Source organism: Eriocheir sinensis, chromosome 40 (assembly GCF_024679095.1).
Source record: "Eriocheir sinensis breed Jianghai 21 chromosome 40, ASM2467909v1, whole genome shotgun sequence".
In the NCBI taxonomy this organism is placed as follows: Eukaryota; Metazoa; Arthropoda; class Malacostraca; order Decapoda; family Varunidae; genus Eriocheir; species Eriocheir sinensis.
In genome coordinates, this window is record NC_066548.1 from 13,243,281 (window position 1) to 13,258,032 (window position 14,752).

General features: G+C 38.8%; 1 protein-coding gene across 5 annotated transcripts in view; it reads left to right on the forward strand.

Annotated features, from left to right (window-relative positions):
- LOC127009374 (cytosolic purine 5'-nucleotidase-like) overlaps positions 1-14,752 on the forward strand; it is a 51,872-nt gene that overhangs the window by 31,981 nt on the left and 5,139 nt on the right. For all 5 annotated transcript variants that reach the window (XM_050882394.1, XM_050882397.1, XM_050882398.1 and 2 more), the window contains 6 exons: positions 7,847-8,087; positions 8,842-9,018; positions 10,491-10,662; positions 11,422-11,644; positions 12,287-12,434; positions 12,910-12,999. In XM_050882394.1, the coding sequence (XP_050738351.1) occupies positions 7,847-8,087; positions 8,842-9,018; positions 10,491-10,662; positions 11,422-11,644; positions 12,287-12,434; positions 12,910-12,999 (1,051 nt within the window). The remainder of the gene's footprint in view (positions 1-7,846; positions 8,088-8,841; positions 9,019-10,490; positions 10,663-11,421; positions 11,645-12,286; positions 12,435-12,909; positions 13,000-14,752) is intronic.

The following is a 14,752-nucleotide window of genomic DNA, read 5'->3' on the forward strand; positions in this document are numbered from 1 at the left end:
GTTCCCATACTGAAAAATCGCCGTCGCTGAATATTCAAACGGTATGCAGTATTGTGTCACGCACCATGTTGGAATGTGTGTGTGTGTGTGTGTGTGTGTGTGTGTGTGTGTGTGTGTGTGTGTGTACACTTTTCTCTCTCTCTCTCTCTCTCTCTCTCTCTCTCTCTCTCTCTCTCTCACACACACACACACACACACACACACACACACACACACACACACACACATCACCTCCCGACCTACTAATGCGGACTAACAAACGCAATCTGCAATCTGCTGGCAATGTGGAAATATTTGTCACTTTATATCCTCTCGTCCGTTCCAGGAATATAAGTAAGCCAGACTCGGTTCCCGATGCGAGCTTTCAATGGGCCATTTTTTACGGGTTATTGGTTACATCTAACACATTAATTGTCTATTACGTGGTATTTTTATGGTGCAAGTAGGCTTAGAAAAAAAGTGTGGAATTCAGCGAAGGCGTAATCAGTCTGAAAGGCGCTGCTGGTTTGTTTGGTGATAACTGACATATCTTAGTCAGGGAGAGGTAGGAAAATTAATACGGCTGATAGTGTGTGTGTGTGTGTGCGTATGTGTGTGTGTGTGTGTGTGTGTGTGTGTGTGTGTGTGTGTGTGTTCCAACCGGTATACATTTTTTTCAGAATTGAGACAGGCTTGCATGTATCGTATTTTATTATATTTTCCCATAGTTAAGCATTCCGTTCATCAGTTGTTCTGTATTGAAAACTGAAATACTGCTTACGCCTTTATCAGTGTGTGTGTGTGTGTGTGTGTGTGCTGTACAGCCCGCAGCCACATACCATACCGATGTGTTTCGTCAGTGTTTTTTTATCAGGATCTGACTCCGTTGGTATGCGAGTGATTACCTTCGTGCTCCGTGTCGTGGTCCTGTCCTGTTCTGGGAAAGGTTTCCATGGCCAGTCACGAAGTGGAGGAGTAATACTTTCATGTCACTCACTTAACATTCTATTTCTTTTGTTTTTATCTGATGGTCGGAGCTAAAGCAACGGGTTATAATTACCTTCTTTTTTATTATATTAGTGGATTTACTACAGTGTGCATTCGTTTCGTTTGCTGTTATTTGCTGGTCGGAGCTTAAGACACGGGTTATATATATTTTTTTATAATAGTGGGTTTATTTACCGTGTGTGTGTAATCTCTCTCTCTCTCTCTCTCTCTCTCTCTCTCTCTCTAAGCTTGTACGATATGTTTAACTGAGTAATGCTTTGATATCACTCACTTTTCTTTCTTTTCCATGTTCTTTAATGGCCGGAGCTTAAACAACGGGTTATGTTTATCTTTTTTTATTATATGAGTGGATTATATGCCATATATATTAGTTTCTCTTACTGTTGTTTAATGATCGAAGCTTAAGAAAAAGATTATATTTATCTTTTTTTTATTGTATTAGTGGATTTATTTACCGTATATATTCGTGTTGAAAGTCTCCTCCCACTCCCCCTTCCCCCTCCAAGTTCTCACGATATGTTCTGAGTAATGTTTTGATATTACGTCCTCACTTTTTTGCTATTATCTAATGGAAAAAGCTGATGAAACGGATTATATTTATCTTTTTATTATATTAGACGATTTATTGACCGGATATATTCGTGTAAAAGTCGCCTCTCCTTCCCCCTCTCCAAGGCTATACGATATGTTCAACCAAAAGCACAAGCATGGACATACAAATTTATACAGTACAGGGGACCATTAGGAACATGCAGACACACGATAAGAAATTCCACCCCCCCAGTAACTCCCACTCATGAAAAGTAACAGGAAGTCCATGTTTGACAAAAGTTGTTAACCCTCTACTGCTACCATCTCCAGGTCCGAGAGAGTGAGTCACATAACCTCTCAACTGTGGCACCTCGGACCAGACCTCCTGTAGGGCAATGATATCGGGTTTCTGTGTTATAGCATACGAGTGGAGATCAGTGAACCGGGCACGCAGCCAGTTAATGTTCCAGGTCAGGAAGCGATAGGATGTGCAGGCCAGACGGTATCTTGATTAGGCTTTTATTTATTAAAACAAACGAATATACACGGTAGTAATTCCACTAATATAATAAAAAAAGGATAATTATAACCTCTCTCTTAGTAGGTCAGCGTGATAGGATCCACAAATGTGCTCCACACCCAGTAATGAGGACTGGCAAACGTGGTGCACTATTATCTCCCCCACTATCAATCTGTTGGCAAAGTGGAAATATTAAATCTTGTCACGTTATATTCTCTCTCTCTCTCTCTCTCTCTCTCTCTCTCTCTCTCTCTCTCTCTCTCTCTCTCTCTCTCTCTCTCTCTCTCTCTCTCTCTCTCAGATGATTCACATAATTTCAGAGTTATTTTCCTAACCTTGAATGATAAACCGCGAAGGCAGTCTGGCTGTTCCCTAGAGAAAGGCATTTGTTGGACCACAGAAATGGTTGAAAGTTTGAGATTTTTTTTTTTTTTTTTTTTTTTTTTTTCGGGGTGGTTGGGGGGGTACCGTGAGGGTCATTTCTAGATTTGATGCGCACGGACTCAACCAACTTCCGGGATCTCAGTTATAGGAGGCGCCTGTGAATGGTTACCTCGCGATGAACTGATCTATTAGTTGGTTCTGAGCTAAATTGACCCTATTCTATGTTTCTATACGTGACCTAGGACTAGCCAAGGCACTCGGTAACTAAATCTAAATAATGTCCTTTCCTCGGGCCATGAAAAATCGTGATGTTCTTTGCAGCGTTTCAGAAAAATACCAGGAGACCCCGAAAAGGAGATGAGCAAAACAAAATAAACATTGAAAAGTAATTAAATTGTTGATTTTTTTTTTTTTTTTTTTTTTTTTTTTTTTTTTTTTGACCGGTAGTGTGCAAGTGACTTATGGGGAAAAAATATGGGGGACAGAATGACATCCCGGACCCAGCTGCTGTGTTTCCATACAGGTGTGTCCTTGAGCAGTGTTCTCATTTCTTTATCAAAGTTTGATAAAGGTATACAGTTTCAGCCGCTGTTGTGGAGGTAGGAGACACGTCCGCTCTATGAGTTTAGCTAAATATTCCCAACCCCCGCGCCCCTCTTTTGGTTGACATCCACTCGTTCCTAACTATTTTGTGGGCATAATTATTTTCTCTTGGCATGGGGAGTTTTATAAACGAGACACGTGGTCATGTGGTCATCAGTAGTTGAGCGATAACCATTGACCAGTCGCACCCCGCTGTCTTGCCTTCTAGTCATCATCATTATCTACAGCCATTACTGAAGGACAAATCCCAACGTTCTCCTGTTCTGGCAAATGCACCAATTTAATTCATCAATTCATGTGAATAAATGTTTTATTTCGTTTTGCCAAATGTTCGTGAAGGATAGTGTGATATTTAATTACACATCAGAAAGTATCAAATGGTGTTTTCTCCTTCGTGATATGTCGTCTCTGTCACAAAAAAAAAAACAAGAGAATAGTGAACGAAAAATATTGGTGTATTGTAAAATATCACCCATCTTGCGAAGCACATGCTCTCAGGAGTCTGCTTAGACCAGTGATTCTCAAAGTGTGTGCCGCCATTATCTCCTTGGTGTGCCGCGAAAATTTGGGTGGGATTTTGATTTGTGTACATAATATAATGAAACTATTGTAAATTGTAATTTATATTTACCAAAGGTGACTAATTATATATATATATATATATATATATATATATATATATATATATATATATATATATATATATATATATATATATATATATATATATATATATATATATATATATATATATATATATATATATATATATATATATATATATATATATATATATATATATATATATGAAAGGGCAGGTGTGCCGCAAAATTATTAGTTGTTTCTAAGGGCCGCTTTCACAGTCATTTTATTTGTTTTGATCTTTACCAATGGCTGTTATCCCCGCTATAGTATTTCCGCGTAAAACTGGCCGATGGGGTGCGGGGTTAGCCTAGCCCCGCACCTTACCACAGCACACTCGCAACACCTTTCCCTTTCTCTGCAGCCACCATTATCCCATTGGCCAGTTTCACGTGGAAAATTATAGCTTCGATCGCCGCCATTGGTAACGATCAAAGCAAACAAAATGACTGTGAAAGCAGCCCTTAGTGTGCCGTCATACTAAATAGTTTGAAAACCACGTGCCCACCGCGAGCTGGCGGCGTGCTCTTCTCGTTCCAAGACCGTACAGTGGGAAGCGAAACCAGCTTACGTTATGGCATTATCTATTTTTAGAGATGTAGGTTTGAGTCACTCCCATCTCTTTCCCACACACCAGCCGGGAGGCAACAAGGGGTGTGTGTGTGTGTTACGTCAGTCCCTGCCTCGCCCGCTGTCTCTGAATGTCTGGGGGACAATTATTTGGAAGTAGGTTATTTTTTTATAGTAATAGTATGAGGCACGTCACTATGACTACACTAATTATAATGATTAGAAAAGTTATGTCAGTGGAACAAATTTGATAACAGAACATCAAACTTCACATAGCCTACGTATGGTTCCTGCTTAGTGGTCTACCCTTAACTACATGAAGGTAATCAGGGCAAACTCTATCCAGTATAAACGTAATCCATTGTAAACGCAATCAACAGTTTGACAATTCAAAATAAACACTGGATCACAACGGAAGCGAGTCGTTAGTGTCGCTGATGTATACACCAAACATTTATTACACGCAGTCCAAAGAAAGACGAACATACAAACGCAACCAGGAGCAGTACGTAGTAACCGGAATCACCAAGGAAGTGATTTATGGCTGTACCTGATAAATACAGCCAATCCTAACCTCATCCTCTCAGACCAAAGGAAGTCAAAAACAATGAATTCTATCTTAATTAATCGCAATCCCAAGTAAAGGGATGAAGAGGGAAATGACGAGGCTTATCTGTTGGGCATTATTTATGACGACGCTTGAGGCAGTGACCGCATTTGTTTTAATGAATTCATGTTGCTGCACTTCACGGCCTAAACGTTCCTACGCATGTTACCAAGAACTGTTAGTCACGAGGAAAAATTCCATCGTCAGATTCAAGAGACACTGCTTTTTCAGAAAACAACCATTATTAATTACAGTGATAGTAGTAGTAGTAGTAGTAGTAGTTAGTAGTAGTACGTAGTAACTGATCAATAAATGGGTGATTATGGGTCAGTTGTAGAAGAGCTGTAGCCTACAGCTGTCAGTGGAATAAAATGTAACGTACTAGAAATTACGCGCATCATAGGAATAAACGAAATACCTAATTGAGTTTTCATGAAGTTACTAGTTTGGCAACAGTTTACGTGGCCCTGCCTTCAAACGATCGAAAGTGTTTTACAGTCACCCTTGCCAACATGCTACAGAATCACGTTTCATTTTTTTAATCACATTATTTTAATGTAATGATTTTTTGATGACGCACCTATCTTGAGAACGTTTTTTTTTGGTTGTTGTTTTTTTACTACATACTGAAGTTACTTGAAAGGTCAAGGAGAGGAAAACGGAAAAGGTGAATGAGGTGACATCAACCTCCGCTCACTTTTTTCCTTGTGTATTTCCTTTGGCCTGCTGCCCACCTCTTAGAGACGTGTATCGCGCCTCCCTCGGGGCCTCGTTCTATTAATACATTTGGACTTATGCAGTATACTATTTTGTGATATATATCTTTGTTTTACAATCCTCTCAGCGTATGATATCGCACTGTATTAGACAAGCAAACTAAAAAAAACTAACTACCATTTTCCTCTTATGCCTAATATTTTATTATGGTTTACATCAGACACATTCTCACATAAGTAAAGTCTTTTCTTCATTATTTCAAACCATCACTTCTACTCTATGAATACACTTCCCCCAGTCACCTCACCTGTCTGCCGCAGACGTTCTATTTGCAGACCGTAAAACGCACGAGTTTCCTTGGTGCGTGTTGCCGTATAGTTGCCAACTTTCCACAACACAACCTTGTCAAGAAACGTGTCAAGGTATATAGGTCATTGAAATGGCAGAAGCAGCATAACTCGCCTTTGAATGGCAGTGGATTTCAATCTTTTCTTGATGCGACCCAATTGGGGTTTATGCACTATCCTCTCGATCCCGTTGCAAATCTTTCAGTAGCACTGGGTACTGAGTGTGGCGCGTCATCCAGTGTATCTTTATCTGTCTGTTGGAAGTGCCGACCCACAGGAGACTGAGGCCTGTTTAAAGAACATTGTTTTATGGAATCGGCCTACTTAAGCACCATCATTTAAGAATTAAGGGAACATAATCTTCAAAAGTTTATATTATCGAGTACTCTTCTTGCAGGCCTGACTCAAAATCGATAATGATTTAATTATGTTTTTAGATGGGTTTTCGTTATAAACACAAAATACCGTAGGCTATATGAGTTGTGTACTAACGGTTCAACGCACCACTCTACGCCTCTATGCGCTCTTTCGCTTCTCACATTTTTCAGGGACATCAACTTCATACCTCATCAGCCCTTATTCATGAGACCCCAACCCATAAATCCCTCCGGATATTTCTAAAGTAGTACTACGTATGTCCAACTGAAGTTTTGACTTCGAATAGAAGATTTTGTCTAACGCTTGTCAAAGTTTGTATAAAATATTCTGGCGTAAAAGTCTGGCATGGCCACTATAACTGTTGCAGCAGTAAACTCGCCACTCAGCTATAGTGCCCCCCCCAAAAAAAAAAAAATCTTGCGCTGTTTCTACTAAAAAAAATCATCACTACTGGATTCAGAGGCATATATGGAAGTCTCCGTAGGGCTGCGTATTATCTCTGTGATCGTTGTTTGTTTGTTTGTCTGTTTTTTGCCTTGGAACTTTTGGTATACCTATTGTAGATGGGATTTACTTTTCACGTAACACACTGCGATTGTGACTTCGGGGTAACCACAGTTTACTTTCCACGAGCTTCACCTTGCACTTATTTATCTAGGGGAAGGGAGGGGAGACATGGTCAGGTGCATGTAGTGTTCGTTTGCTGCTTTGGCCCGGATTCAGCCTAGCTTTTAGGAGTCGTAGCCGGGCAGGGTGTTGAGTTGAATACAGTACTTTCGGCGCGGTGTTGTGTTCAGTGAAATACTTTAGGCGAGTTGTTGAATACAATGCTTTATTCAGCTTCTCAGTAATTCTTATTTCTTTGATGCTCTGAAAACTCGCATTAAATTCGGGTTGTTCCATTGCATGTCAGTGTTTTTGTAATATAAATACTGAGTGTTTTCTCCCCTACTGGAATTGAATAATCTCTTATAATTATTGCGAGTCGCAAAACCTCTAAACCTAAGCACCTTACCTTCACCAGTTTCTTTGATACGTGAGGATTATGAAGCAGAAATTTGAGAGGAGCTTCAATCTGACCTTTTGTTTGCATGAATTATTTTTCATATTAATTTAGTATTCACCAGTCCTCTACACGCATACTAGAAAGTCAGAGCAGGGGGCAATACTGCTAAGCATGATGGGGTAATTACTTCTCTATCCTTAAGTTATTGATATTACTTGTGTAGCAAGTGCCTCACTAAATTTTCAATCAGAACCAGGATTTGCATGAACATATTTATGATTTCATGATTCATGTCTCATTATCGTGACTACTTGGCAGTTTGTGTGTATGTTGCATTTAAATGTCATCATTTATGGATCACTTAGGGAATTTAATTAAGTTTATTTGTTTATATTTGATAGCAATATGGCAATTATCAATTATTTGTTTTTATTAGCTACACAACTTTGTCTTGGGTGCAGTGAATTAAAATTGAAACTCGTGTATGTTGAGGGCATACACACTGTAACCAGAACAAGTAATAAAAATTTGAGTTTTTTCTTGCTTCCCCACAGGTCTGAAGTGTCTGAGCTGTACCCCAACAAGTTCATCCAGTTGGACGAATCTCGCATATATGTCATGAATACTCTGTTTAACCTCCCAGAGATATACATGATTGCGTGTCTCATGGACTTTTTTAGTAACTCCAGTCAGTATATAAAATGTCCTGAGGGTGTTAAGTTTGGGGACTTCTTCATGAGTTACAACAGCATTTTCCAGGACATCAGACAAGCTGTTGATTGGGTTCACACAAAGGTATGGGATATGTTTATTTCTACAATCATTCAGCATTCAGTTTGTTTTAATTTTTCAGCATTGAAATTTTACTTAAACCTCTTACTCTAGAAACAGACCATTCTCATCACAATCTTCTTTTTATATATTTTTAAGATAATATATCATGAAAGATTTTTCATTTAGTAAAACATAGATAAACCATGAAACAGGGACTGGTGGTATACTTTTAACATTATATTTTTGTCAATATGTTTAAAAATTCAATATTTTTTCTCCGTGTAAAAAAAGGTCATATAAGACAATGTATGTGCAGATGCTTTTGATCATTATTTTGGCAACTCCAAAAGTAATTTGTAAAATATCCTGGTAAAGGGACTTAAGTAATTTTAAGGAGCAAATTTTACACCCAGGATGACTTGACAAAATTTTGGAAGTTATGAAATCACTTGACTGCATAGTGAGCAGGGGATGCAGCCTGTCATGACACTGAAATCTGAAACTTCAGATATGTATTTGGGTATGATGAGAAGAGTTGGAGCACTGAATCAGGTTAATTAAAGGAAAATTAACTAACAGAGACCAAAAAGAAACCATGTCAAGTGAAGTGTCTTATAAAATGTGTGAATGAGTCTTAGAAAAAGTTACATAGAAATATCAAGAACTTGCAAGGATCCTCTCATCGATGAATGTGGTGATCTCTTAATTGAATAAATTATTGAATTGCTGAATTTTATGTTAAAATGAGAAAACAAATTTAGACTATTTCTTGCAGGGAGACCTAAAAAAGAAGACTGTGGAATCTGTTAATGAGTATGTCCACAAAGATGAGCGCCTGCCAATTCTGCTTGACCGAATGAGGGACTCTGGAGCCAAAGTGTTCCTTCTCACCAACTCAGAATACTGGTACACAAATGCCCTGATGGAGTATTTACTCAGTTTTCCAGACAAGGTAAAGACATGATATTTGTTATCTCTTTCTTCTTGATGAACTTTTTAGTGTGTGGCTAAGAATTTATAGAGAGTACATTTTGTGCTTGTGAAACAGGTGTAAATCAGAGTTTACTTTATTTTTTCCATCCAGTTTTCAACTTCCCTCAGTTAATGCTGTTCTGAAGCCATCTGTAACAGATATAATGTTTGAAAATGAAGCTTCAGATACAGGATGAAGAGCCCAGATCTGACTAGGGAGCAGCTTATAACATCAGCTATCTTATTAGCCTGATATCATCACAGCAGTCTGTTTAGTTTTTTTTTTTTTTTCCCACAAAAGGAAGCAGCTCAAGGGCAAAACAAATGAAACAAAAAAAGCCTGTTTAACACTGCTCCTATTAAAGGGAGAGAAAAGTGACCAGAAGAAATGTCAATTTCAGGTGGAGTGGAGTGTCTTGATACTCTCCTCTTGAAAGAGTTCAAGTCGTAGGCTGAAGAAAATACAGATGAAGGAAGGTTGTTCCTGAGTTTACCAGTAAAAGGGATGAAAGAATGAAGAGGCTGGTTGACTCTTGCATAAGGGGTTTGGACAGCATAGGGATAAGTTAAAGTAGAAAGTTGTGTGCAGTGGGGCTGGGGAGGGGGGGGAGATATGCAGTTAGCAAGTTCAGAAGAGCAATCAGCGTGAAAGTGTAGATAGCGAATAGAAAGAGAGGTAACACTTCAGCAGAATTTAAAGAGGCTGAAGACTGTCAGTAAGAGGAAGGAAGTTGATGAGATGAAGAGCATTTGACTCTACTCTGTCCAAAAGAGCTGTGTGTGTGCCCCCCCACCCAACATGAGATGTATCTCCATACAAGGGCAAACATGGCCCTTATATATGAACAGCACCTGTGAGGGGGAGAAAAATAGGTGGAGACGGTATGGGACACCCAAGTTCAAGGAATCTGATTTAGTAACAGAGGAGACTTATTAATTTATTTATTTTTTATTTTATTTTATTTATTTATTTATTTATTTTTATTTTTTTTTTATTTATTTATGTTTGACCAGTTGCTATCTTGATGGGGTCTGCTGGTCGGCCCCAGCCCATTCGTGGTACAGGCAAGTGTTTATAGTTATGCCATCTTGTTTGGTTTATGATGCACCCTGGAAGTCCTATTTGCTCCACTGTAGAGAGTTTTGCTAGAGTTCGGGTTGATAGGTGTTCTTCAGAACAGCATGTAGGTAGTTTTGAGCCACTCGACGATGCTTGAAAATTGTCAGCTTTGTAGCGTTGGGCGGAATGCAAAGCTGGGTACTCCATGACACCACGCCCGCACACTGACCACTCAGCCACTACCTCCCTACTATGAAGTTTCCAGTCCAGATTTGGAGTAAAGGATAGACCAAAGATGTTAAGTGTAGAAGAAGGTGACAGCTGAGTGTTATCAAAGAAGAGTAATGTTGATGATGATGATTTATGATGCAATATTGTTGTTTATTTTTCAGAATGGTGATGTAAGAGACTGGAAGACTTACTTTGATTTCATTGGAGTTGATGCAGGAAAACCTGCATTCTTCCAGGGCGGGACTATACTGAGACAAGTGAACTGCAACACTGGTGAACTTCGATTAGGAACACACACAGGAAAACTCAAACAAGGACAAGTGTGTTCTGGAGGTAAGTTCAAAATTTAATCTTGCTTGTCTTTAGGTTCTCTTGGTTGTTTAACCTGCACTTATAATTTATTTGAGTATTTATACATTTTCCAAGTGTCTTCTTAGCTGCAATTAATATTTTGACCATTCTTTTCACCTTCATTTGAATGATAATTATATACCCATTAAACACATGATTTTATTATTGATATAAAGTGTTCCTTCTAACCAACTCAGAATAGTGGCACACATATGCCCTGATGTAATGAAACATGGAATAATACATTTATATTTATTATAATGGATATTTTTAAAAGTCTGGGAATTAGGCTGCCATTATCTATGTTGTAAGAATAATCATAAAGCACTTTGTGTTTCCTCACTTATATCTATGAACTATAAATCCCATGAAAGAAATGATCAGCAGTTTTATGGTTTCTTTTTTGTTGGAGGAATCATTGTGCAGTCCATCCTTCATTGGAGGGTGATCCATCCAAATTCAGTCTCTTTATAACAAAAATGAGTGAATATCATGATGAGCTGGGGTAAAACAAGTTGCAGTGTTTGAATTCTAGTTACACTTTTTGTAATCAAAAGTCCTTTGAAAGTATGTGGAACATTTTGTGGTGCCGTCCATGACATCAAGATACTGTATGAAAAGAAATCTTTCATACCTGCAATTATTTCCTAATTTTAAGACACTGACCTCCCAATCCTGTATTATAGTTGAAAAGAGGTTATAATGATCATGACAATTTTCATTCCATATATTATATTCCAGGCAGTTGTGATATTTTCAATAAAATCATGGGAGCCAAGGGAAAAGACGTTCTTTATGTTGGTGATCATATCTTTGGCGACATTCTGAAAAGCAAGAAGATCCGGGGCTGGCGCACCTTTTTAGTTGTGCCTGAGTTGGTTCAAGAGCTTCATGTGTGGACAGAAAAGTGTACACTCTTTTCTAAGCTCCAGAATCTTGATATAATTATGGGAGACCTTTACAAGTAAGTTATATTTATCATTGTATTTTGTCATTTGAATCCTTAGGTTAACCCCTTCACTCCGGTGACGCCGACGTCGGCGTCCGACGGCGTCACCGTATGGAAAGGGTTAGTCCTCTTCTAAACCTCTTAATCCTCTTCCATTTCCTCTTAATCCTCTTCTAAACCTCTTAAGAGGAAATGGAAGAGGAATTTAGAGGAGGATTGAGAGGTTTAGAAGAGGATTAATCCTCTTCCATTTCCTTTTGACCCTTTCCATACTGTGACGCCAACATCTGCGTCACGGATGGAGAGTTAAATTTTGCTATGTTTATAGCTGCTACCTTGCTTGTGGATAACAAATGAGGCTGCATAAAAAGATTTCATTGCATCAACTGTAGTAAGTTCCAGCTTTTTAATTGTACGACAACAAACCTTCAGAAAAAGTTGCATTAAATCAAACACAGAAAATCTTTGTATAAAAACTCCCACTGCAGTAAACTCTCAAGTATAATCTGCATTTTGCAGTTTCTGCTTACACAATTCAATTTACACTTGATCTTTATTCAAAGACCATCTGGGCCAAGGTTATCACATATTTGATTGAGGAGTAATCTTGAAAAAATCAAGATCTAAGAAGTAATGATGATTGTTTTCAACCCATAGAAACTTAGACTCAAGCACTCATGAGCGACCAGACTTGAGCAAAGTTCGGGGAGCCATCCGAGAAGTGACGCATGAGATGGACCTCAGTTATGGTATGATGGGCTCACTCTTCAGGTCTGGATCTAGACAAACACATTTTTCTACCCAAGTGAGTATAGTTTGCCTACTGAGGTTGACTTTCTTCTTTTGGACTGGGTTCAATGCACACTATAAATAAAAGTTATAATATGTAGTTCAATGTTCTGCACATGTGTACATGCTTTCTTCCATTTAACAGCTGGTAATGAAATTTGCAATAAGGTTCAGTCTCCGGACTCATCCTCCTCTATTATAGAAGCAATGTTCAGTTTACTTGCCTCTTGCAATATCCAATGGAATACGTAAACATTATTCTTAATCCCAATGAAGCAGATGTGGATGGATACAAAAGCTTTGATATTATTCAGATAATTTATATTGTACTATTGAATTTATAGCACCGAGTCAAAATCCCATTTTCAGCAAAAATTAGATATGCCTGTGTAGTTGATTCAATAACATATGATCACAAGTTTCACAACCATTTTAAACTAAAATTAATGAAATAATAATGATAAAGTTTTAAACAAAAGTAACATTTCCAGGTGGCAAGATATGCTGATGTGTATGCCTCAACACCCCTCAACCTGATTTACTACCCATTCAGCTATATGTTCCGAGCCCCAGCCATGCTGGTGAGTCTGTCTCAAGTTTGGTGTTTATAACAGACATGGTTAACAAAATTATTTTCCTGAAACTGGGGACGGCTTCTCCAGATCAGTCAGGGCTGTTATCATGTCTGCATCTTCACTGACGCTTGTCTCAGTCAAGGGTCACTGTATGACTATGTTTGTTCACAGGTTTCCATTTATTGTTGGTATATCTTTCACCTGCCACCAGATGGGATAGAGATTTTAATGCCGAGAAAATGGAGATAATTGAAATATTAATTGTGCTGCCTTATCATTTACACTGTATACATGACCTTACATAAAAATCTTTGGGATTCTTATCTGAGCATAAAAACCCTGTTGGCTGCAGTGGAAAAAACAATGCATGCCCAGCTGCCAGAATACACCTTATGAAAATGAAAACACACTTTGTGAAAGGGGCCTGATAGTGAAGGCCTCAACATTAAAAGGCGGAATAAATGTGTGTGGGAAAGTGCAGCTGCAACTTAATAATAGCCAATAAGAATACTTTATTCTCATCATGGCCCTGCAGTAGGTGGACTGAAGTATGCAGATATAGACATACTTGAGGAAATTCCATATACATATACTCATCATCATCATCATCATTTCATCAATGCCTGCTCCTAGGAGCTCCCACCAGGGGATGGCCACGGCAGAAGAGTTTCCAACTTTCTCTATCCAGACACTCTCTCCTTGCCTGCTCAAAGTTTCTCAAAGATCTTTCCCCCCTCTCCCTTACGTACTCCTGCACCCTATCTCTCCATTTCACTGGAGGTCGTCCTCTAACATTCCCTCCCTCTATCTCACTCACATACACCCTTCTGGTCATCTTACTCTCCTCCATTTGCTCCATGTGGCCAAACCACTTTCAAGTCTGTCACTTCACTTCTTCCACCACTCCACACTTCTTCCCTTCACCCCCGTGACACATTCCAAAATGCTCATACACACTTTCATTGCTCATTCCATCCATTCTACTCACACCACAAGCACTCCTCAAATAAATAATTTCCACTGCCTGCACTCTAGACCTCTGACTTTCATTCCAGGCCCACGTTTCACTTGCATACATGAGGGTTGGTACTATTATTGTATTTCTCAAATCCCTCTTTACCTCCATGCTCACACTTCTGCCATTCATGATTCATCCCAAAGACCCTGCCACCCTTCTTCCTTGCAATGCCCTTTCTCTTATCTCTCCCTCCGTACCACAATGCTTACACATAACTGATCCAAGGTACTTAAACTCATTGCCCTCCTCCATTTCTTCACCATTCAAAATTATTTTGCATTCTTTTTCACATTCAATTCCCACTCTATATGGACATACAAAATCTACAACCTCACTTCTACCTAGCTCACAAACCATCACTTTACTTTTGTTGACATATACTTTCAGCTTTCTCCTTTTACAGACACTATAAAAAACACTGACCAAATTTTGTAAGTCACTTTCATTTTCTGCAATGACCACTGTGTCATCAGCAAACAGTATCGAATACAGTACCCACTTCCTTCCCTCAGCGAACATTTTTACTCCAACTTCCCCAACTTTGCCCTTCATTTCTCTAATAACACCATCCATATAGATATTGAACAACCACGGTGACATGACACATCCCTGCCTTAAGCCCACACATATACTGTTTATATAATACAGCTGTCCCACTAATGTTAGTCCCCATTTTCAAGATTTTATATTATCCAGATAAAATTCACTGCACACACATTTACTAATTCATGATGTTGGTGA